Raw genomic sequence first — 21,953 nt, forward strand, 5'->3', positions numbered from 1 at the left:
CCGTAATCTGGGGAAACGAACTAGCGGGGACGACGTCGATTCGTCGATTGGTGGTGCGACTCCGAACCGTCTATTCCGTTGCTGATTGTGCTACCGTAGTGCTACTGATGCTCGCCGTTCTCGACAATATGGCGGCGCTCATACGGCATGCTCGGCAGGCGGGTTCCCGTAAAAATCCAACGATTCTTCTCGATTCTGTCACGGTTAGTTCACTTGCGATACACCCCCGAAGCTCGCCGCTTCCATTTCTCATTTTTCCATTCAATTATCCGTCGTGAGTTGTCGATTTTTCATCCATAAATGTCCGTCGCAATTCCAAGTGCTCGAGACGACGACGTAGCAGCTCAACGCACCGCAGAGGGATCCGTATTTATTCTCTAATGATTGGTTTGTATTATTATTTTATTTTTTTTTTTTGCTTTCAGGGTGGCAACACTGGGATATACCGCCGCGACTTCGCTTCTAATCACATAAACCTTTTAAAGAGAAAAAAAGTAAAGAAACCGATCACTACCCCGAAACACGGGAGGACCCTCGCCGCCGAAGGGGATTCGCTCGCCGCGAAAGGGTAAGTAAGCAAGTTTCTTCAATTAATCAGCTGACCTGACATCAAACGGGTTACTATCTACGGCAATCTACACCGACAATGATCCGAACGGTGCGCACCGCCGATCGTAAACTCGCTGTGCTTAGAACCTACTGCGGTCGTCATACGCGCACCCCCCACCAAGGGGACGAAATTTGACAGCTCGTACCCCACGCTGCTCACTTCGCAATCAATTACACCGAGGGCAGCACACTACGGTTCGTTGGTTGGCGGTTCCCTGGCTTCTCCACCCGAGGATCGATCTTCAGAAAGTCCCGATTCGCCCGAGGCACTCCCACCCCGAGGCTCGTGGCGAGGGGATGTTTGCCGTGTTATATGCGGCTCCAGGAAACCTCCGGAAGATTGTATTGATTCGGCAACGTGCCGAATCAATCGGAGCCATTTCCCGCGCTTTCCTACCCCGGATCGCTACCCCTATCGAAAAACTGTCCGTCTAGATTTCGAAATCAACCGTCCCGATCCGGGGACCCCATTCGACATCCTCGATGACTTTTTCATTTTTTCATTTTCGTTCGATACTTTTTTTTTTTTAGTCGCAATTGGAGATCATTACCGTTTGCTATTTCAGCTACTTGAGACCTCAGAAACCTTACTCACCGAGCGCTGACGTTGTCCAACGTCTCGACAAAATCTGTAACGACGAAGGTCTGGAAATTAACGATGAAACACGGCTGGACGATCTGACGTCTCGTTTCAAATTACTCAACGCTTGCTACAAGGAGTTCAATCATTACGTGCCGAATTCATTGCTTCACACTGTAGAGACTCTTGGTGCGAGAAATAATTCATTTTTTTAGAAAAAAAAACAAAAAAAAACGTTTATTCAAGGGTGAAGTTTCACCGATATTTTACTTTTACCATCAATTACTTTCAGCTGATCTACGCCAGTTTTACTTAACACCTGTGAACGTTACTATTCCACTAGACGCTATGAAGGGTCAGATTTTGCCGGAAAATCTTCACATTTTGTACGAGTACCATCGTTTTAATCCCGGTTGGTATAGAAAAAAATTAAAAAAAAAACAAATCGACGAATTTTCAGACGAATGAAGGAAAGACAATGCCGGATTTATTTTTTCTATGATTTCAGAAACTGATACCATGTTCGGGGGTAAAAGTGCTTTCCCAAAGAGTTCGACGATAGTAACTGGTCTGAAGTACAAAAAGAAGTATGCCGGATACACGGCCAAGACTAAATGGCCCTAAATAACAACCAATCTCATTCTGATTCCAAATATCCCAAATCAATGTATCATAGAGTAGCTATAATTATCCGTGTTAAATATCAGTGTAAAAACCAGAAATTGTTATTATTTACCAATACACGACCACAACCATTTTCGATAATTCATACATGCTTTGGGGTTCGCCCGGATCAACCGTAAAATTTCCAGTCGTCAACGTCAACGACACGTGATAGCTTCGAATGATTTAGATCCGATATACCTACGTTAACGTAGACGTTACAAACGGGCTAGCGGCTACGGTTCATGTTATTTAATCGACCCGTTGCTTCCGTGGCAACGTGTCGTGTGTAGAAACGCATCCGAAATTGCAGTACGTTGTCCTCAAGATTGGAAACGAAGAAGCGTACAAGGTGACGGGCTAGGGGTGACCCGGCACACGATTAGTCGATATTCAAACGTCATGCAAGAATGCCGCGTGTCGCGAGCAACACAGGTCTTGTTGCTGCCCGCATCAGGCCGGTCTCCAGACCGAAGAAGAAGGTTCCTCGTATCCATTTTTTTTACACACAGAATCATACCACGTTACACGTAATGACGTTATTCGAGGATCGGTATACTAGATATAACTGTATCCGCTCTAGCTGCGGCACACTTTTTCTTTCAATGAATATAAATTTCCGAGGATTAATGAATGTATTTAATAATTTGCGATGGTTATTAGCAAGTGAATCTCTCCGGATCGACGAAACCGGCACCGTTTGTTCTGCGACCGTTCTCGGGACTTTTCAATCCTTATCCTTACGGATGTTCCGTTCTCTGTAACCACCCCGCGGACGGCGAAGCTAAGGATGTGGTACGCCGCGCCAAAGATTGCTGGGTAGAATTGAAAGAATTCATTCGAAAACTAAACGAAAAATAGAAGTGAATAAATCGATCGATTGACCGTGACGATTTTTTCAAGGCGACCGAGGGAAAAGCGCTGCTATTGCCGGCGGAAATGGAGCTGATCCGGGCGACCCTTTTGGCCGGGGGTCGTCCAGGACGCGCTCGTCCCGGGAACGGCATGGGAGATGGCTCTGCAGCTGGACCAGAGGCTACCGCAGTCCCAGAAGAGCTCTTCCGGAGGTATACGGATACGGATTCGCGCCCATTGACTCCGGCACCCACGGTGGCCAGTGGTCCGGCTCTCCACGTGACCGCGCCCGACCCCCCAGCGGTGAACCCTCGGGAGCGAACGACCCTCGTCTTGGATCTCAGGGCGAATTCGCAGGACCAGGTGAATTATGTTGGTCTTGAAGGGCGTGTCTGCGGTATATATTTTCTTCTATTTTTTGTACGAGAAAAAAAATTGACCGACATCTTCCAGGACATAGAAACTCTGAGCTGGCACGCGTTGAGCTTGGAACCTTTGCCGAGTCCACGAAGAAGTGAAATCTTCGTACCCAGACCGACAATGTTGTTACCCTTGAATGTAACGCCATCCGTTCCGGCGCCACCCCCACCTACTGTGAATGTCAGCAACGCGGTACGCCGTGTGTTTCTATTTTAATTATAAGATAAAAACGCGCTTATCTGATTATGCTAATACTTTATTATGAAATTAATTTCCGATACGGCATTTTATTAAACTGTGATTCATAGTCGCGGTAACCGTCGCTGACGACACCAGTGCTGGAACTTCAGCGAAACGTGGATCTGATTGTCTGAATTAATTTTTGTTATTGTCATCACCGATTCGCAGAGCACGCCGAAAAACATTGCTGCTGCAGCAGACGTGGATAGCGAGAGCGACGAAACGCCTATGAGGAGACGCGGTAAAAGATTGCGGAAAAGGAAATGCCGTCGCGGATCCACTTACGGACAGCAAACGGAAGTCAGAGATCCTCCGGAGCCTCTGGAAACGCAGGTGTCTCAGGTTGAGACTGGTTACAAGAATAATTCGTTAGTGGTTGTTTTAGATGGATGGTAAAATAACCATCGGATTCCCTGCGATTAAAAAAATGCAAAATCAATTTTTTACAGATCAAGACCTTCTCTCGCTGACGGGACGGTGATCTTACCGTCGAGCGAAGTACCCATACCTCTTCCAGCTGATCGTGTTTTACCGAATAGTTTTATCGACGCAGATATCCTCAAGCATCTTGGCAGACAGTTGGATCGCGACACCGTCGAAGGGGAATTTTCAACGAAGGCAAGTCGAACGAATCCATAAGAATAGCTCTGTAAGAAAATAAATGAAAGAGAATCGTCGCATGTTTTACAGCGGAGAATAGCCCTAGAAGAAGCTCTAAGAGTGAAGACCGAACTTTACGGTGAAAAAGAAAACAAAGAAAAATGTCCCGAGCCGGCTGCCTCGTCTTTGAATGTACCGAGAGTATTTTCGCGACAAAGTTCTCGCTTTGAAATTCCATTGGACAGTCGAACGCTCGGTGGTATGTGAATTTTATTCGCATAGAAATACTTGAGACGATCGATTAACGGTCAGTTCTATTTATTCCAGAAATGTCATCCCTGGATTACCTGAGTCGGCACGTATTCGTCACCCCCGGAAGAAAATTGATATTCAGACGAGCTTTCAACAGGTACTTCGAGGAAGACGAAAACGGGGTGAAACACATGCTGCCGGATAATATTCCCGTCGCCCTGGAAGAAGTGATGGGAAGATCGTTAGCGGAGGATCAATCTTTGAAGTTCAAAAATACGGTCGGAGACATTACGGTTCCTGTCGACTTCAGGACTTGGTGCGGGATATGCGCTGCCGCTGAAAGATTGCTGGCTCCTCTTCCACCCCGAGATACGGATCCTCCGACTTGGATCGAACGCGTGGATCTCGAGGGCCTTGAACGAAGACTTAAATCCGTTGACCCCGATCCCAAATTAGCCTCACTACTTACGGAGATTCGGGATCGCTGATTTATGAAAACTTTGAATGAAGTTTGGTTCGAGTTTATGTACTGTATAAGGTATGACAAATAGTTGATTTAATAAATACGCAACGTCTATTGAAGTTCCTTTACCTAACAATGTGCAGTTAGCTTCACCGAACGCCTCTCAAAAGCTCGTGATGTTTAAATCGATTGCCATCCACCCGCTTGCGGCAAAAATAGTTCATCGGAATAACGTAGGGTGGGTTGAGCGCGCCACCTCCTTGATCGATAAGAGGTGTGAATCGGTGGTGCGAATAGCGCAATGATTATTGCATCAGCTTTGAACCGTTAACTGTCGCCATCTTCCAGAATTTCGGCAACCAAATTGGTACCTGCGGTTTGTCCTGACTGCATTATCGTCTGCAGCCCTTAGCTCGGTGCGGTCCGGATGCGGACTCAAAATTCTGAATTTTTGAATGATCATAATATTTGAAATTCATTATTGAACGAGTTCCTCGATCACACGTGACAAAGGAATGGACAAAGATATTCGAAAAGCGATTCTTACGATTATAAAAAATAGGTATCTCGTACGTTTCGATATTCTTCAAATATCATGTTATCGTCGATCTGTCACAACCCGGCTTCATTTTATCGTAACAATTAGATATAAAATTCAATCATGATCTTTATCATGATCTATTTATAGGTTTTTTATCCTTCTCAAAAAAGGAAAAAATAGCAGCAATGTCGGCTTTTGCCGTTCTTGGCACAAAAACGATACAAACCGTATTAAAAATTGATCTTTATCACACAGATCAGCGAGATTAAACGAACGAAATTTCTATCAAATAAGATCAGGTGGTTTCGTCGATGATTGTCATGAATTTTTTTTGCCCTTGTTGTAAATGAAATTACATAATTGTTTTTCACGATGCAGAACCGGCTAACTCACGCAGACGCTTCTGTGCAGGAGGCCCGGTCCAGGCGCGACGCTTCTGCGCGTCTCGGAGTCAGAAAGATCGTGCTAAACGTAGAATCAGACGTTAGTATTCAATTGCGGCTGGCCAGGTCAGGTGTGCAAGATTAGTGTGCAATTCATGCGATTCTCGTTCGATACAGAATAATTGACGAATTGGAAAAATTAAAAATATGTTGTTGAAAAGAATTTCAACTATATTCCAAAATCAATCGATTCGTCGAAGGCTGATAACCGGTAGGAATGTATTTTTATATTGCACAGGCAAATTTAATTCAGATTCTCAAAACGCTCATCGTTATTCGATCTTGACGGTGACGTTGTGAAATTATTTAACTATCTTTAGAAAAATACACTACACACTATACTTGACACAGCTATTAGAACATAGCTGAAAATAAAAAATTTTCAAACACCTGTGTGTATAAATTGATCCAGTCGGTGCTCGTGTTATTATCAGAACTGGTCTTCATATGGTATAATTTTTTTTGTCTTTTACGAGAGGATCATTATAAATTCATTACGCCTAATTTGAATATCAGATACCTATATATTCTCGCTTTCCGTTATGTGAACAATACTAATATTTACTCGGAAAGATATCTGGTGCAGTTCACCAAAGCAATACATAAAAATTTACAATCAATTTCATACGTAGAGCGATCTCCATGAACATCAGTTTCGCGGTGATTTCAATGCGATTAATTATGTTTAATGACATGATCACTAATTTTTTTTAAATCTACTCATTAATTTTGCGCTTGTAGTTTTACTTTACCATACTCGAACTCATTATTGAATTACCTACTCGTTTAAATACTCGATTTCTTCATGAGAAATTTGAATGCGGTGTACGCTCATATGTGTATCCTGGACCATACGAATCCATGTATAAATTCAACAATTGGTCGTAACTAGCCGGAATGAACCCTCATCATTATCAATTCTCTCTAGCACAGGGAGCACCGGAGTAAATACATATCAATTCAATTTGTTTTCGCCACTTGATGTACCATCCAGCCTTTTTTTTTCCACCAGAAAACCGATTCCGGTTGCATAATGTTTCGTAATAAAAAAAAAAAATAGAATTTATCAATCGACATTTGCTGATTACGATTCGGAAGAAATGTAAATTCATTATTACATTTTTAGGGATAGAAACTGTTCCGAAAAGATGTCTAAGCAGCGGACCCCTGCCCGGCGAACCGAAAAAACCTTCCCTGGTTACAGAAATTCCCGGACCTACGACCGCAAGTTTATTGAAGGAACTTAACGATGTACAGGTATATAATTTGCAGAAAATAATTCATACATATATCCTGTTAATTTACTTTCATCACATTTCCGTACTATCATACGTGCTGTAAATATTATATTTCTAGCAAACTGGTTCGGTGCAATTGTTTGTGGATTATGAAAAATCAGTGGGAAATTATTTGGTTGATGTGGATGGTAACACCCTGTTAGATGTATACATGCAGATCTCGTCTATGCCTCTTGGATATAATCATCCAGCTATGCTAGAGATGTTAAGCAATCCCACGAATCAGGTATTTATACAATTGATGTATGTCTTTTTTACGACGAATCAGATTACATTCTAAGGATATTTGGAATCAGCTGTGTAAATAATCTTACGATGAGGGCAGTGCAAGTTATACATGTATGTACATCACTGATTAGATTATTTGCCGTAGCTTTCATATCATATACCGGACAAAATTAGCCTTCTGATATGCTGCATATTTATCAAGAACGTATTGTAACTGCAGAACGGCAAAATTAACGATGAGTTGTTTTCAGAGAATCATAGCAAACAGGCCAGCACTGGGTGTCTTTCCCGGACGAGATTGGCCAAATAAATTGAAAACTATATTACTCAGAAAAGATGTGAGTAATTTACCAAATTTGAATACTCCGACAAAGCTGGGAAATCATCTTTATAATGACTATCGTCTCAGGTTGCTCCACCTGGATTGTCCCAAATCACGACCATGATGTGTGGCTCGTGCTCTAATGAAAATGCATTCAAAAACATATTTCTATGGTACGCTGGCAAACAGAGGCAAGGGGCTCCTTTCACAAAGGAAGAAATGGAGTCTTGTATGAGCAATCAAGTTCCAGGATCTCCTCGATATTCTATCTTGTCGTTCAAAGGTTTGATCCTTTTTTTGATAAGAAATCCAACTCTTCCTTTTGATATTGAACACCGTGCGCAATTACAGGAGCATTCCATGGGCGGACTTTGGGGTCACTTTCGACAACACATAGCAAGTATATCCACAAAATAGATGTGCCGGCATTCGATTGGCCGATTGCATCATTCCCAGTTTACAAGTACCCCCTTGCAGAAAATATTAAAGAAAACCAAAAGGAAGACCAACGTTGCCTAGCTGAAGTAAAATCAACATTACTCAATTAACTGTCAACAGTTTTGAACCTCGAAACAATATCTAACTGAAGGGATGTCATTTTTTTGCAGGTCGAAGATCTGATTGTAAAGTATAATACAGAGAAAAAAGTCCCAGTAGCTGGAATAATCATAGAACCGATTCAAGCTGAAGGGGGTGATAATCATGCCTCCCCGGAATTTTTCCAACAACTCCAGCGCATAGCTAAGAAGGTATTTTATATTGAACTTCTCGATTAGTAATTTTTTACCGTGATATTCTTAGCCAAATTCTGGTCATGATTTTATAGCATGGCGCTGCTTTACTCATAGACGAGGTACAAACGGGAGGCGGTGCGACAGGAAAAATGTGGTGCCATGAACATTTCAACCTTGATTCAGCCCCGGAAGTTGTAACTTTCAGTAAAAAAATGCAAATGGGTGGCTTTTATCATCTCCCTGAGTTAAGGTGTGTACTCAACGGTAGATAAGGTTTTCAATTTAACAAGAATAATTAATTGTATGATTTTAACTTGCAGACCTCCACACCCATATCAAGTTTTTAATACGTGGATGGGTGATCCAGGGAAATTCCTCCTTCTTGAGGCAGTTCTAGATGTAATCAAAAAGGAAAATCTATTAGAGAATAGCAGACGAGTTGGAGACTATACATTACAGCAATTGTTTACTCTGGAAAATGAATTTCCTGAACAAATTAATTCCACACGTGGTCGCGGGACATTTATTGCATTTACGTGTTCCACATCTAAACTCCGGGACGAAATTGTCAAAAAGCTTCATGCAAAAGGTAAAAGACATTTATAATTACTAGACCTGCCCTAAAAAAATCGTCAAAAACGAGTTATTTTCTGGATCGTTCAAGTGAATGTTTCCTCAAATTATTCAACACGAATTCGCCGAGTAAATCAATCCACGAATGAAATTTGTCGAGATATTTGCATTTTTCCGGTGTCAAAATTGAAAAATCTGCGGTAACTCGATCATTTCAATAGATGAATCAATTTGGCTTTCAGATGCGGAGTCTAGAGATCGAAATTCATACGAATAACATATGAAACCCAATAAAGAAAGAAGTTGATTTTTGACCCCAAAATCGACAACATTCGATTTTTGAGCAAAAAATAAATTATTTTTTTAATTGGGTTTAATATGATTTTCTTACGTGTTTTGACCTCAGGAATCCGAATCTGGAAGAAAAATTGATCTATCACTAAAATTGACCGAGTTATCGTCAATTTTCAGCTTTTTGGGGTCAAAAATAAAAAATTGATTTTTTAGTCTATGTTATTGTAATTTGAGCTCAGGAATTCGAATCCGGAAGAAAATTCGATCTATCTGCAAAAATGACCGAGTTATCGCCGAATTATCGCATTTTTTGGCATAATTTTGAGGATATCTCAAAGGGAAAAAATCGTAGCTCAATTTGGACAACGGATTCGTGTTCCTGAGGTCAAAATACACAAGAAAAGTGTCATACGATCAATTTTAAAAAATAAAAATTTTTTACCAAAATTTGAAAAAATCGTAAGGGGTACCCCTTGGAAAAATCTCAAATTTTGACCAAAAATTTTTATTTTTAAAAATTGATCGTATGGCACTTTTCTTGTGTATTTTGACCTCAGGAACACGAATCCGTTGTCCAAATTGAGCTACGATTTTTTCCCTTTGAGATATCCTCAAATTTATGCCAAAAAATGCGAAAAAATGGGGATAACTCGGTCATTTTTGCAGATAGATCGAATTTTCTTCCGGATTCGGATTCCTGAGCCCAAATTACATTAAGATAGACTAAAAAATAAATTTTTTATTTTTGACCCCAAAAAGCTGAAAATTGGCGATAACTCGGTCAATTTTAGAGATACATCGAATTTTCTTTCAGATTCGGATTCCTGAGGTCAAATTACGTTAGAAAAGCATATAAAATAGAATATTTTCTTTTACCCCAAAATCAAACAAAATCCAAGGGGTCCAATTCTGAAAGAAAATCAAAGATCACAGTCTCTAGAATATTACTCATTGTCAGTAACTTTCTACTTTTTCAATAACGTCACAACTTTGGTAATTTTTCAGGAATTCAATCGGGTGGATGTGGCGTACAATCAATCAGATTGAGGCCTGCGCTCACTTTTACGGAATACCATGCAGATATATTTTTAGATGCTCTGCGCTCTGTCTTGAAGAGATAAATAGTGTATATAGGTAAAAAAAATATTCGAAATCCACTGTCTTCCATACGATGATATAACTATCTGTGTAATTTATCTTCCAAATACGAAAAATCGTCATAAAGAATATAGATTTGGATCAGATGGTACTTCTGATAATTCAACTGTGCACATGTTTCATTTTTTGAAACAATAAAAAATCGTTTCTTCTAAGTATGAAATACCACTTAGAGATTGATGTTATTAATCGATTACTCGGAATAATAAGTAGTGCTTGTTGCTTTTATCCATTGATGTGAAAAGTTCTTTGATTTTTCACTTTATTATTTACACTCCAACACTTTGAAGAGCATTCTATAGGATTGATCGGTTTACATGTTCACGTATATACATAGCTCGCCCTGTATCTTTCATGCAGTACATGGGAATTCAGACCCTACCTTTCGTTCACATGAGCTTTTCAATACGTTATGTGTGTGCCATTCTTGAAAGTAGTTCTGGAAAATGGTCGAATGATCCATGCTGACCCTTATGCCTCATGTATTCTATCGTACGAGCCTATTAAGGAAAAGTATGAGATGTTACAAGTTCAAGTGTTGAAAGACAATCTGAATGCGAACTTACCGATAATTTTGGATCTGCTGAGCCATGTTTTTGAGACAGTTTCCATAAATTAACAGCAATTGTTGCTAATGCGGGCTGTTTTAAATCTGCTCGTATGATTAAATGGGCAAATAATTCCAGCGCAAGAGCTGATTGTTTACTACCCTGATCGCTAGAGCCGAGATACTTCAAATGACTTAATATTTCCTCCAAAACTTTTGAGCATATCTTGTTCACCTCGTTGATGAATTTTTTATCCGAACCATAAAGTGTATCATTTGATTCAACCTGGGTGGATGCGAAACACATTCATTTAGTCTTTCATGATTTACGGTTTCATATTCAGATGAAATCAGTCAATGATAAATGAAAGTTACCTTGTCCACATGATAGGGATAATTTTCTTGCGTCACCGTAGATAAAAGATCAAGAACTCGTAGATAGAGATATGATTTACTTGAAGAATTGGTTTCAAAACATCGTTGAACTGCATTTAAAAGTCCTCTCATTAAATATAATACTCCATGTTCAGGGCTGTCCTGTTATTGGAAATATGAGGATCGTAATAAAAAATATGATGATGTATTCCGTTCAAAGATCCGTTTCCTTACCGGCACAACGAGCAGCGTCGACAAAAAATTGGATAGGTAAGATAGTAAATATGGTTCAGAACTCTTCTGTCTCCCATCGATTTCAATAGTCTTTGGCATTTCTGGCACTAAACTGAGGGCTGCTTTGAAACAAGCATCAGCTGGACACATGAACGATAGTTTGATCATTTTCTGAAAGAGTCTGACGGGGTGGTAATAATCGTAGGTAAAACAATTGGTTACCTTGGCCTAGGCACTGATTCAAGAGAGCAACTTGCCCTGACAAAAGGTATAATTGTAGACGCGTATGCACCAGAGTTGTGGATGGAATGGTGATGAAGCAAAATGCGGCACAAGCTCTTACGAATGCCGAAGTACGTCTAGTGTGATGACCACGGACTATTTTTCTAGTGTCAACCGAGAGTCTATTGACACACTGGGCAGAAAATTTGGGGCTCATACTCAGCTGGCCATATATAAATTGAAAATTATCTAGGCGTACTCACTTGCACGAGTTGTACATGAACTGAATCCAGATTTGGAAATGCAGCTCTGGCTTCCGCATAAAAATTTAGCTGCTTTTCAAAATCTCTGCCATAATCAACTCGCTGAATAAGCCCGCATATCAAATTACCAATTTGTCGTTTTTCATCATCAACCGTTAGCGCGCTGTACATTGGGTAATATTTTTTTGATCAATAAATACGGCAGTAAAAAATTTTATGAATAAAAAGGCTTCCAATGTGTTTTCGAACCTGACGGAGTCGTGCATTATTCGGGCGAGAAACATGAGAGCATTGATAACAATTGGGTCAGTTATCAAGCCGCCTTGCGAGCCAAGCCCTTCGATCACTGTTTTACAGACTTCTACTTTTATACTTTCTTTGTGGAAAAGATCAATTAGTGGAAGAAAATTTTCCTACAATTAATAATGAAAACTATTAAGCTTTTCGATCCGAAAAAAAGAGATCGATGAAATCACAAACAAACAAAAATCTCTTCATACCATGGTCAGCAAGGACTCAAAATCCTGAGTATTCGCGACTACTCTTTCAACAATACTTTGCATTTGAGAGTAATGTTGTTCAAACGCTCGATTGGGAGTCAGGTGACTAATGATTTCCCCTAAGAATAGGTTGACTTCAGTTCCCTATGAGGAAATAATGAAATCCAATCGGAGTAAATTGGTCATCCAACTTCAGATCTCATAGCAATCACTGCTTAGTCAAATACTCACAGAAAAATGGATAACGGTGAAGTGAATCCAGATCTCAGCGCATTGCATAAACTTGACAGGATCTTTCAAACTCACTATATACTGCCAGACAGCGCTGAGGACAGGCCTGCAATCATCTTTTGACAGAGATTCCTGAATAAGACATTGACCAAGCCTTCGATATAAAAGGTACTGGGGAAATCCTGCAATTAAGTGGAAGAAATTGTATGTATAAAACTGAATCGACAGCAGCACAGAGAATCATGTGTGAATTTTCATTAGTTTACCTTCTTCGTTGCAAGCTGTGATTAGATTGACAAATTCCATTGGTCGGCCAGCTATGTAAGTTGGCTTGAATGCGGATAGGATTGTATTCAAAAGTAGTCCGCTAGAATCCAGTATGAAAAAATGAAATTTCTCTTGAAATTTTTACTGAGCTTTGAAATTTGTTCTTCAGCAAATGTACCTGTTTGTTTGCTGCTTGCAGCGAACAAGTACTTCCATCAAGAGAGTGTCAGGAGCTGAAGCAGCCATGACTTGTAATATCCAATCTAACGCGGGTGTATAGAGACTTAGATATGATGAGATCTGCATATTTTGTTTATTCAAATCAGCTTTTAACATCGGACTAAATAATTGACCATAAGTTGACAGAAAATCGTAAAAATTCTCTTTGACAAATCCCAAGTCTGTTGGCTGATTTAAGGCCAAGCCAACTCGGCACAGATAACATCTCGCATAAACTGCTATCAGAGGATTTCCGATTCCTCGAATCATACGTGTTATGCGTAACAAAGCTGTGCTGAATTCACTGAAATGAGATAAGCCCAAAAATTTGGCTTTGCAAGCTCAAAGCGTGGCAAATAACTGGGAAAAAGATCATTGTTTTACCTAGTCGTTAAGAAACTGTATGACTTTATTATTGCCATTTCAACATACAGTCGAGGTACAAGTTCTCTTATTGATGCGATCTTGTAAAACCAATTTCTACAAGTTTCTTTGGCACTTTCAGGTATCATTTCTGGGGTGAAGTTATCAGGTAAACTAGTAACCACCTTACTGCCAGGCCTGGCAGAGGATAATAAAAAACATTATTTACAAGCAAGTAGAGAATTTAAACCCACAATATAGAAGGAACTCACTTGTAATATTCAGCTTTCATCTTAAGTCTTTCATAGACAAGTTTACCAAAAATATCGAGAATATCTGTGATCAGAACAAACTTACTGGGATAAAAAGCGATTGCTGCTGTATCCCCAAGCAGTTTTGCACACTGTAGATAAATTTAGTCAATGGACAATACTTCATGTACATAAGGACGACTTGATTAAACATTATACTCAGCTCTACCTGAATTCCGATCTTCAACGCTTTGACTCTCTGGTCTGAGTGCCATGCTTGAACAAGCTCATTGTTCAGTAGCTCGATACGAGCTGCGTATTCCTGTTGCGTTAGATCAAGCATTTGTCTGACAGATCCCTCCTCAAAATCATCCAACTGCTCCAGTCTGGTCCTAACTTTATCGACCATGGTTCCACTAGGTTGGACTTTGACAACCACTATAATAGCAGGAGATAGAATTAAAAAATTGTTAATGACAGTACTGCAAGCAGAGCATTTCAAAACAGACCCTTTTCTCCTCCAGGTAAAAAGCTCGTTACGATAGACAACTTTTCTGATGTTGTATATTTCATGAGGATTGCAGATCTACGCGCTTGCCAAGGCTCGGTCAGATCCTCAGAAACATCTTTGGACTTTTTGCCCACGGATGTAGCATTTGCTGAATAATCCCACTGTAAAAATATTGGAGTTGGAAGCTGAAATTTGCCTGAGTCTTGGGACCCACGAATAGGACTACCTCATCCGCTGCCATCTTTGATAAGGGATCTAAATCCTGGCGAGCAAATTGCGAGAGAGGATCAGAGCCATCAAAAGAAGAGTGACCTAAAAGTGAATCTGAGAACAGATTTGTAACTGGTGTTGGAGCATGTGTTGGAGTTGGGGTTCCAGTCGAGGATCCTGTACTTGAACTACGTATTGTTCCACGCCTGAACCCTGCACGACCGTCTATCATCTGTGCGAGAAAATATGTTGAAAATTGATCGCAGCTAGTGATCCTTTAGTTTACATACATTCTTTTGATTAGATCTTACAGTGATTGTAATTGGATTCAACGGGTGCTCTATCACCTCTTCCATGTGAGGAATCAGGATCAGTCCCTGATCCAGTGGACGTGCGGACCTTAGATCAAAGAGAAGAATTGGTAGATAGAAAAAAATTTCTGCTATGGCTGGCGAATTCAACTGAAAAACTAACCCGCGAAAACGTTAGTCGATGAATTACTCACCATTCAATATCCGACATTGTTCACCTACTTCGAATGATATTTAATGAAGAACACGTGGTGTTGAACAAATTAAATATAATTACGGTACGCACATTTTCGTAACCTGAAAACTGAATGCCTATCTGTCAACATATAAATTTGGAGTGGACGCCATCAAACGTCAGTTGAGAAGTAAGCAAGTTGAGTGCATTCTGCTCATACTATTCCACGCATCCATAAGACATCAAGAGCGCTGGCGCGCATCGCCATTTACTAGTCATACTTCGAATCGTTGAGAAAAGATTAGTTGTCTACTCGATCTCCACGTAACCTGTTGTAAATTTATAAATTGACCTATACCTGATGAGAGAAAGTTATGAAACTCGAATCATCGATTGGAGAATCCCACCTTATTTACGTGCATAACTCCGCTAGATTAAACGCATAATAAATGGTAATTCGTCGTATCAAAGTCAGTGGAAGTAGCGAGGTGCAGCGCGCCTCCGCACGGCTCCTGATTGGCTCGCTTAAGGGAGTAGGGGAGCGACTATAAATAGAGCCGGTTTTTTGCCGGCGTCGTCATTTGTACCTGGATCTCCGAGTCGGCAGGATCTCCCTGTAACTCCCTGGAAATTCGACTCCGCCTCAGAGCAATGGATTCTGGAATCGGGACATGACCCATCAGGGTCATACCTTCTGGCATTAGCGAAAGAACGAATCCTGAATCTTCTGACGATTTGTCGGAGAACCTACCCGCTAAATTGAACGCCATGATATGGCGATACGCCGTATCAACGTCTGTGGAAGTCGCGAGGTGCAGCGCGCCTCCGCACGGCTCCTGATTGGCTCGCTTAAGGGAGTTGGGGAGCGGCTATAAATAGAGCCGGTTTTTTGCCGGCGTCGTCATTTGTACCTGGATCTTGGAGTAGGCAGGATCTCCCTGTAACTCACTAAAAGATCGACTACGCCTCGGAGCAATGGATTCTGGAATCGGGACATGACCCATTAGGGTCATACCTTCTGGCATTAGCAAAAGAACGAATCCTGAATCTTCTGACGATTTGTCGGAGAACCTACCCGCTAAATTGGACGCCATGATATGGCGATACGCCGTATCAACGTCTGTGGAAGTCGCGAGGTGCAGCGCGCCTCTACTCGGCTCGCTGGAAGGGGAGAGCTGGTATAAATAGAGCCGGTTTTTTCCCGGCATCGACATTTCAACCTGGATCTCCGAGTCGGCTGGACCTCTCTGTAACTCCCTGGAAATTCGACTCCGCCTCGGAGCAATGGATTCTGGAATCGGGACATGACCCATTAGGGTCATCCCTTCTGGCACTAGCAAAAGAACGAATTTTTAATCATCTGACGAATAAACGAAGAACCTTTCCCCTTTATGTGTGCAACGCCGCTAAATTGAACGTAAAAAATTAGTGATACGTCGTATCAAAGTCAGCGAAAGTCGCGGAGGTACAGCGCGCCGCTACGCGGCTCCTGATTGGCTCGCTAAATGGAGTGAGGGAGCTGGTATAAAAACGACCGGTTTTCTCCCGGCGTCGCCATTTCAACATGAATCTTCAAATTGTTTGCGTCATCTTCGCCAAATTCTCTGCTCATCCGAACCAGACGTAGTAACATCGGATCCCGAAGCAAGTGACGATCAGCGATGGGATCACTCGAACCAGCTTGAGTTAGCTGAAGGTATGATTGCGTTATTAAAACATATTAATAGTGGCGATACGGGACGTAACAAGTCTCGACCGGTCGCCATTGTGAATAATTTTTGAATTCTTGCAGCGAGCCTAACATCTTCGCGGACGATTTGAGTTGCACTATCGGTGCCTACAAATATCTGGGAGCATTCGTACCGGATATTCGCTCTTCCTGATATGGGAATTGGTGAGATTTGATTTTATTAATTTCTCGAAATTTCTCTGCAGCGGCATTTCGTGCCGCTGGCGGTCGGGTGTCTTCGGCTGGACTCGGTACGACTCGTTCACGCGTTCAAACTTTTGCTTCGCAACAACAATTACCACGTCGCATTGATATCTCGATTTGGGGTTAATATTTTTTCGTTTTGAATTGTTGATTTTCGAAATTGTTGACTACTGCGGTATACTTGTTTGAGCTTGTTTGTAGTTTACTGCGCATTAGTGGCCGAACAGAGGTGAAGATATTATTTTTCGCTCATTGTTAGTTTCTTAACAATTAGAATGCCGGGATGTGATTTTTCTCGTGAATACGGACGCGGTACATGCGATTATTATTCCATCTTAGATTTTATTCACAACTGCGATATTTATATGCGTTTTATTATGCATTACAGAACTCGGAGCCTGCAACACACGGCCGAGAAGGATCTCGAAGCTTCTTGAAGCGGATCCCTGTGCACTAGACTTCCAAAAAAAAATGGTGAGTTTGGAATTTGATAGTTTTTCGGCTGATTCTTTCCGAATTCCTTGATTCTTGTTGCTTGCGTGTACGGAATTGATTGGAATAAAAGTTTTGATATTCAGTTTTAGATAACAATGTTCCTGCTGGGTAATCGTCGACTCTTGAACGTAAAGTGGAAAATCTTCGAGTTTGAAATTTTCCGAAAGAATCCGATAGCTACTTCAACCGGATCTCTTATATTTAAATCTCTGTAATTGGAATTTCCTGAAAGAATCCGATATAGCTATTTCAACCGGATGTCTACAATATTCACCAGATTCAGGAAAAATTGGTAGGTTTGAAATTCAAATATTTTTCATATCATTTTTTACAAATTTTGAATTCTTTATAAAATTTTTGAAATTTTTTATTGCAGATAATCGTTTTTACTGCATGCGATATATCTATGCTGCACATGTAATGGAGTTAATTTTCCGAAAGAATCCGATAGCTACTTCAACCGGATCTCTTGTATTCAAATCTCTGTAATTGGAATTTCCTGAAAGAATCCGATATAGCTATTTCAACCGGATCTCTACAATATTCACCAGATTCAGGAAAAATTGGTGGGTTTGAAATTCAAACATTTTTCATATCGTTTTTTACAAATTTTGAATTCTTTATAAAATTTTTGAAATTTTTTATTGCAGATAATCGTTTTTACTGCATGCGATATATCTATGCTGCACATGTAATGGAGTCACCTCGACTGTAGGTGATCATCACCATTCACATAAAGTGAAAAATCTCGGTACTTGAAATTTTATACAACCACTTATTTTTCTGAATTCACGAATTTTTTTGATGTTCGTTATTTATGGTTTTTTTCCTCGCCAATTTTAGAGCATCGTTCTTCGTGGGAGCATCACATCACACCTACTACACATCTTTAGCCATCAGGGAGGCAGAGACTTCCGGATAAAATCCAAGACCCCCGAGCTTGGGAACCAGCTCGGGTCCGGTTTTGGTACCGGCAGCGATGGGGTAAGTCCCAGCAGTCAGATTTCCTCGATTTGTTTGCCAGCTCACACGATGGTGAACGCTGGCATCGGGTCGTTGTATTTTATAACTAGTTATAAGTTTACCCCCTTCCCCATTTCTCTTGGCGTGGCGGTACTTTTAGATTTAAAAATAATTTTATTAGCTCAGGTAATGGCAGGTTTGGTTGCCGTTGAGCATAGCGCACCTGCACTTTGTAGAGTCACAGATATAGAATTCTTTTGCAAAATCATTCAGTCAGTCAATCTATAAGCATCTATTAGTCAGTTAACGAATAGTTTTTACATTATAAACTATTCAAATAAAATCATCATCATCCACCAACCTTGTAAGCAAGAGTGTGCAGCTCATAGGCAACGGTAAAGACCATCGTTTGATCGGCCCACGCGTTTTCTTGAATTATGTAGTAATTTTTAGTGATTGATCTCGTTTACGTCGATCACTTAACGGTAGGAAAAATTTAGTCGTTCGAATGGTGGTCCTTTACCATAGTTTCACTTTCTCTATGAGAATCAGGTATGTTCAGCAGCTCCAACCAATTTAAAACTTTGTGATTAGTTTTTTGAAAATGAAAAATTTTCTAATTATTTTCCATTTTCCTTCATTCAAAGTTAATCAATTTCAACTGATGAATATGTAAATACATATTTTTCAACATCTTCTCTTCTCCCTGATTCTCTTGTTAATTTTAAGTATCCGATTAAGCATCAAGAAACTACCGCGGACATCGTATAGATTAAGTATGAAAATATTTAAGGTATAGATTAAGTATGAAAATATTTAAGGTATAGATTAAGTATGAAAATAATTAAGATTACGATTAAGTCTGATGGATAAATTAGGATTTTCAAATTTTTGAATTGAGAAGAATCTTCGACAACCTTTTCTCTTCTGACAATGAGATGGAATGCAGAACAACGAAAAATATTACTCCACTACCTATTTTATATTTTGTTAGCATTAGGAAAAAAAAAAAACAAAAAACTAGTCATAAGCAACCCCATTCCATACACATATATTTTTAGCCCTTAATTAATATGAAGTATATTATTATTTTGCTTATAATATTTTTCAATACGATTCTAAATGAAATTCTCAAAAGTTTATTGTAAATATTTCGATTCATAAGAATCACGTTATTCAAATCATTCCAAGATCTTCAAAGTTTGATGAATTTTGGCTGATAAAAATACACAAATTTAAAAATTTATTAATTACGGCTTCAGCCGGGGCTTGGGCAGCCTATGTTGTGTACACACAACACACATACTTAAGGAATAAAGAAAATAACTTAAGAATTATTATTTAGTTTTAACATAAATATATTAAGTTTTAATTAGTTTTAACTGTTAAGTCTGCGCTCAGTACGTATATTAAGAAAGTAAATTCAAATTAACAATAGCCAGGATGTCTAATCATATAAGATTTTTTCCTCCCACACACAAATCTTCAAGCCCTTAGTTTTTTTTTCTAACTGTCAGTACAAATAGATATGAGATCGATTAAATTCATTTTTCAAAGATTCCAATGAAATTATACCAAAGTATTAAAAAATTAAAATCAATTGAAATCGAGTCACTAGTATCATTCAAAGATTTTCAATGTTGAATATAAATTTCGGCTCACAAAAACACACACCTCTTCAAAATTTGATAAATTCTTTGGCTTCTGCCAGGGCATGGGCAGCCCGTACTATATTTTCACACACAACAGGTAATGGTGAGTCTTTGAACGAGATACCACGGCAATGAATGTGATATGTATGAGTAAGATTGGTATGAATGAGATGTACAAACATATGGGAATTTTTTTCCCCCTACACACACAGCCCTTAATTTTTTCTTGTTAAAAATATACAAATTTGAATCATTTCGGCCTAAAGAACACACACACCTCTTCAAAATCACGGCTTCTGCCGAGGCGTGGGCAGCCTAAACACACTTACACTTTGAGAAGATCTTTTTTCTATTTTTTTTTTTTTCTCTGTAGAGTCAGTTGTCAAAAGTTTGACAATGTGAATGTGAACCGAATATGTCGGAGCGCCGGCGCTGGTATGAATCGGGGGTTTTCGTCAGTAAAATCATTTCTTGGATAAATATAGGTGAAAGGCAGGTATAGGTAAATTCATGTTTCGCGAAGGGTCTCTAGTTGGTATGTATGTGCAGTATGTGAGTGCGAGTGTGCAAGTCATAGTTTTAACCGTTGGGTGGGATGTGGGCTGAACAATATGGGTAGGCAAGAAATCGGAAGTGTATAACTTTTCTGTCCACAGCAATTCCAAGTGATCAATTGAGTAGAGTTCATCAAATTGCGTTAGCTCATTTTTTGCAATATTTCACCTTATATTTTTCTCACAATTCTTTTCAAGTGATCTCTTAGGTCTCTTTGCTGAGATCTGATAGACACTTTTCCTTCCCAACTAAATGAATTAAATTAGATTGAGTTTTTTTGCTTCCCTGTAATATTTGCGGTCACTTGGAATGGGCAAAATGCGTCCGCTTTGCTCTCCGTACCAGCCGTGGTGCATGGAAGTGAGGTGGACGTTGAGCTCGAAGACGTCGCGTCGAAGAGGACCACCGACCGCCACGCCACAAATTTTCAAACCTTCCCCCTTTCCACTCCCCAATGTTAATTGGAATAGAAGGATGCGATTAAAAATTGCATTTCCTCGATTTCCATTAGCATAAATATTCCAAGTCTGACGCTGCTCGCGCGGGTATATAGCGCGCGGACGAGGAATCGCATGTTACGTGTTTATATATTTTATGTCTTGTACGCCCGATTGGGCCATTTTTAGCGTGACTTGCCATCTTGCAAGGCGCTTCAAAAACTTGATGTGAGAGATTTTCTTTCAGGTATTTAAAGTAAAATATAAACCCAAGTTCCGTCGCTGCTGCTCGTATGCGCGCGGACTTGGCACTTAAAACATAAATGTCAACGCTTTGTGCGTTTTAAACCCAAAAACCGAAAAATTGTAAGGAATCAAGTACTATCGCACCTTTTTGTGCCTGGTACTTGACTTCCACGGGATTATTTGTAAGATACTAATCAAAATTTTACCTTTCAGATTATTAATAATAATAAAATTTTCTTACAGGTGTTAGGTTTTAGCATTTTAGTTTTTAAGGTCATTGCTAATCAGATGTTGTTCACAGGCTGTCCCTGGCTACTAATATATTGCAGTTTGCTTTCTGATTTCAGGAATTCAAACTCCCCGAGGAAGTCTCAAGATTCTTTCAGAGTCTTAGTTTTAATACTAATCATATGTTTTTTACAGGCTGTCTCTGGCTACTAATGCAGTTTGCTTTCTGATTTCAGAAATCTGAACTCTTGAAGAATTTTCTTGAAGCGAATAAATTGGAATTGATGCAAAAATTTCACGGATCATAAAAATACATTCCAATCGCTAAATGATCGCACGGAATTCATCAGCTGAAAATTCATCGTTTTACTTCCAGATTCTTAGTTTTAATATTAATCAATCAGATGTTGTTCACAGGCTGTCTCTGGCTACTAATATATTGCAGTTTGCTTTCTGATTTCAGGGAACCGAAGTCTCGGAGAACTCTCCAAG

General features: G+C 39.9%; 4 protein-coding genes and 1 long non-coding RNA gene across 8 annotated transcripts; 3 read left to right on the forward strand and 2 right to left on the reverse strand.

Annotated features, from left to right (window-relative positions):
- Window positions 1-66: 66 nt before the first annotated feature.
- On the forward strand, window positions 67-1,946 carry LOC105685927 (39S ribosomal protein L50, mitochondrial). Its single transcript, XM_012400420.3, has 5 exons — window positions 67-203; window positions 426-568; window positions 1,176-1,378; window positions 1,482-1,601; window positions 1,698-1,946. The coding sequence occupies exons 1-5, from the start codon at window positions 108-110 to the stop codon at window positions 1,811-1,813; spliced, it is 678 nt and encodes a 225-aa protein (XP_012255843.2). The 5' UTR covers window positions 67-107; the 3' UTR covers window positions 1,814-1,946.
- Window positions 1,947-2,089: 143 nt separating this feature from the next.
- Window positions 2,090-4,801, forward strand: LOC105685921. The gene is made up of 8 exons (XM_048651693.1): window positions 2,090-2,334; window positions 2,516-2,671; window positions 2,756-3,070; window positions 3,161-3,319; window positions 3,536-3,735; window positions 3,817-3,985; window positions 4,058-4,226; window positions 4,295-4,801. Exons 1-8 carry the CDS (start codon window positions 2,263-2,265, stop codon window positions 4,705-4,707), a joined length of 1,653 nt encoding a protein of 550 aa, XP_048507650.1. The 5' UTR covers window positions 2,090-2,262; the 3' UTR covers window positions 4,708-4,801.
- On the reverse strand, window positions 3,876-5,704 carry LOC125500159. 3 transcript variants are annotated; one of them, XR_007277372.1, is made up of 5 exons: window positions 5,230-5,704; window positions 4,812-5,125; window positions 4,512-4,703; window positions 4,315-4,437; window positions 3,876-4,014 (listed from the first exon to the last, which is right to left on the reverse strand). It is a non-coding gene; the product is annotated as an uncharacterized LOC125500159 (long non-coding RNA). The 3 variants fall into 3 exon arrangements; XR_007277370.1 differs by having other exon boundaries at window positions 4,812-5,704; XR_007277371.1 differs by having other exon boundaries at window positions 4,512-4,748; window positions 4,812-5,704.
- An 8-nt stretch (window positions 5,705-5,712) lies between these two features.
- On the forward strand, window positions 5,713-10,509 carry LOC105685929 (4-aminobutyrate aminotransferase, mitochondrial). The gene is made up of 10 exons (XM_012400424.3): window positions 5,713-5,877; window positions 6,793-6,923; window positions 7,023-7,190; window positions 7,444-7,530; window positions 7,602-7,797; window positions 7,866-8,038; window positions 8,123-8,263; window positions 8,341-8,498; window positions 8,569-8,837; window positions 10,121-10,509. Exons 1-10 carry the CDS (start codon window positions 5,814-5,816, stop codon window positions 10,234-10,236), a joined length of 1,503 nt encoding a protein of 500 aa, XP_012255847.2. The 5' UTR covers window positions 5,713-5,813; the 3' UTR covers window positions 10,237-10,509.
- On the reverse strand, window positions 10,493-15,151 carry LOC105685928 (VPS35 endosomal protein-sorting factor-like). Of its 2 annotated transcripts, none has more exons than XM_012400423.3 (18): window positions 14,972-15,151; window positions 14,778-14,865; window positions 14,483-14,698; window positions 14,255-14,417; window positions 13,975-14,183; window positions 13,767-13,897; window positions 13,516-13,692; window positions 13,091-13,435; window positions 12,912-13,012; window positions 12,646-12,827; window positions 12,415-12,558; window positions 12,164-12,327; window positions 11,915-12,077; window positions 11,652-11,844; window positions 11,430-11,569; window positions 11,196-11,357; window positions 10,840-11,106; window positions 10,493-10,773 (listed from the first exon to the last, which is right to left on the reverse strand). In XM_012400423.3, the coding sequence occupies exons 1-18, from the start codon at window positions 14,986-14,988 to the stop codon at window positions 10,684-10,686; spliced, it is 2,952 nt and encodes a 983-aa protein (XP_012255846.2). In that variant the 5' UTR covers window positions 14,989-15,151; the 3' UTR covers window positions 10,493-10,683. The 2 variants fall into 2 exon arrangements, with proteins under 2 accessions (XP_012255846.2, XP_012255844.2); XM_012400421.3 differs by having other exon boundaries at window positions 14,757-14,865.
- Window positions 15,152-21,953: the final 6,802 nt, after the last annotated feature.

Source organism: Athalia rosae, chromosome 3 (assembly GCF_917208135.1).
Source record: "Athalia rosae chromosome 3, iyAthRosa1.1, whole genome shotgun sequence".
Lineage (NCBI taxonomy): Eukaryota > Metazoa > Arthropoda > Insecta > Hymenoptera > Athaliidae > Athalia > Athalia rosae.